The sequence below is a fragment of the Chiloscyllium plagiosum genome, chromosome 39, assembly GCF_004010195.1.
Source record: "Chiloscyllium plagiosum isolate BGI_BamShark_2017 chromosome 39, ASM401019v2, whole genome shotgun sequence".
In the NCBI taxonomy this organism is placed as follows: Eukaryota; Metazoa; Chordata; class Chondrichthyes; order Orectolobiformes; family Hemiscylliidae; genus Chiloscyllium; species Chiloscyllium plagiosum.
Window position 1 is genome coordinate 26,804,552 of NC_057748.1, and position 1,665 is coordinate 26,806,216.

Here is a 1,665-nt window from a genome sequence, read left to right on the forward strand (position 1 = left end):
AGATAGAGAGGGGGTGTAGGGGATGGAGGAGGGGACAGATGGGAAGGAGGTGCAGGGGCTGGAGGAGGTGACGGAGATAGGGAGGAGTGTAAGGGCTGAATGAGGATTACAGAGACCGAGGAATTGAATGAATTTGAATGTGCTGCAAGTTTGACAGTTGATATTCATTGATCAGTCTTTGGGTCATTTGCCCGTCTCACCTCCTCCTCCCGTACCTCACTGTAGTGTTCAATTTTGTGAGTCTCTGTTAAAACCAGCGAGTGAAGGCTGGTCATTTCAGCTGGACGGGAACCTACCGAGAGTCAGGGTGTTGGGATGGAGCACTGAACCCAGCAGGTGGAAGGCTATGGGGTTTGTGATGCGAAGGTGCAGAGCTTTGCAGGCACCGCGAGGTATGCAGACTGGCCAGGAGACCATGGTCGGAGCGGTGTACTGCAGGGAACAGGGCTGAAACCTTGCCATCTTTCTGTTCCCTTCCAGCATCAGTTTAGTTTCTGTCACTGCTTCTCAGTGTGGCTAAAGCACCTGCATGTCTCTTTTTTCCCCTCCCTCCACTTTCTTTTTCTCTGCCGGTGTTGCCGTCTCGTACCCTTCCCGCTCCCTTCCTGTTCCCGCGTACCTTGCCCGGCTCCTACCTTCTGTCGCCTCCCTCCACCCCCTCCCTCTGTCCCACTACAGTTATCTGAACGATGTTTACATATTGGAGCTGAGGCCCGGCTCGGGGGTACTGAGCTGGGACAACCCCATCACCTACGGAGTGCTGCCCCCCCCACGGGAGTCTCACACCGCCATCATCTACACCGAGAAAACTCTGAAGAAATCCAAGTTGGTCATCTACGGAGGCATGAGCGGTTGCAGGCTCGGAGACCTCTGGACATTGGACATCGGTAAGGGGAAGGTGCTTTCACTGAGTGTATGGCTTCCATGGGCAGGCGAACATGAAAAGAGCTTCTGTCCTTACATCGTCCCTCCGAACTCTCACCGATTCATCTTTTCCCTGGCCAGGGACAGAATAGTGAGAGCTTTACTCTAGCTAACCCCTGTTCCTGTCCCTGGGAGTGTTTGATGGCGGGGGCGGGGGGAGACAGTGTAGAGGCTGCTTTACTCTGTATCTAACCCCATGCTGTCTCTGTCCTGGGAGTGTTTGATGGGGGACAATGTAGAGAGAGCTTTTCTCTGTATCTAACCCCATGCTATCCCTGTCCCTGGAGTGTTTGATGAGGGGCAGTGTAGAAAGAGGTATACTCCATATCTAACCCCCCCTGTCCCCGGGAATGTTTGAATGGGGGGGACAGTGTAGAGGGAGCTTTACTCCGTATCTAACCCCGTGCTGTCCCTGTCCAGGGAGTGTTTGATGGGGACAGTGTAGAGGGAGCTTTACTCTGTATCTAACCCTGTGCTGTCCCTGTCCCTGGGAGTGTTTGATGGGAACAAAGTAGATGGAGCTTTACTTTCAGTTTTAACCGAGTAGAGGGAATGTTTTTTGAAATTAAAAGGGTAGTGGAAGCTTTACTCTGTATCACACCCGGTTCCTTAACCTGTTCTGGGAGTGTTTGTCGGGGGGACAGTGTAGTGGAAGCTTTACTCTGTATCACACCCGGTTCCTTAACCTGCTCTGGGAGTGTTTGTCGGGGGGACAGTGTAGAGGGAGCTTTACTCTGTATC

At 52.8% G+C, this 1,665-nt stretch overlaps 1 protein-coding gene across 1 annotated transcript in view; it reads left to right on the forward strand.

Moving 5' to 3' along the window:
* Window positions 1–1,665, forward strand: part of LOC122542048 (host cell factor 1-like) — a gene marked incomplete at its 5' end in the record, with an annotated part of 48,311 nt that overhangs the window by 6,799 nt on the left and 39,847 nt on the right. The window contains one exon of the mRNA XM_043679336.1: window positions 679–887. Within this exon, the coding sequence (XP_043535271.1) occupies window positions 679–887 (209 nt within the window). The remainder of the gene's footprint in view (window positions 1–678; window positions 888–1,665) is intronic.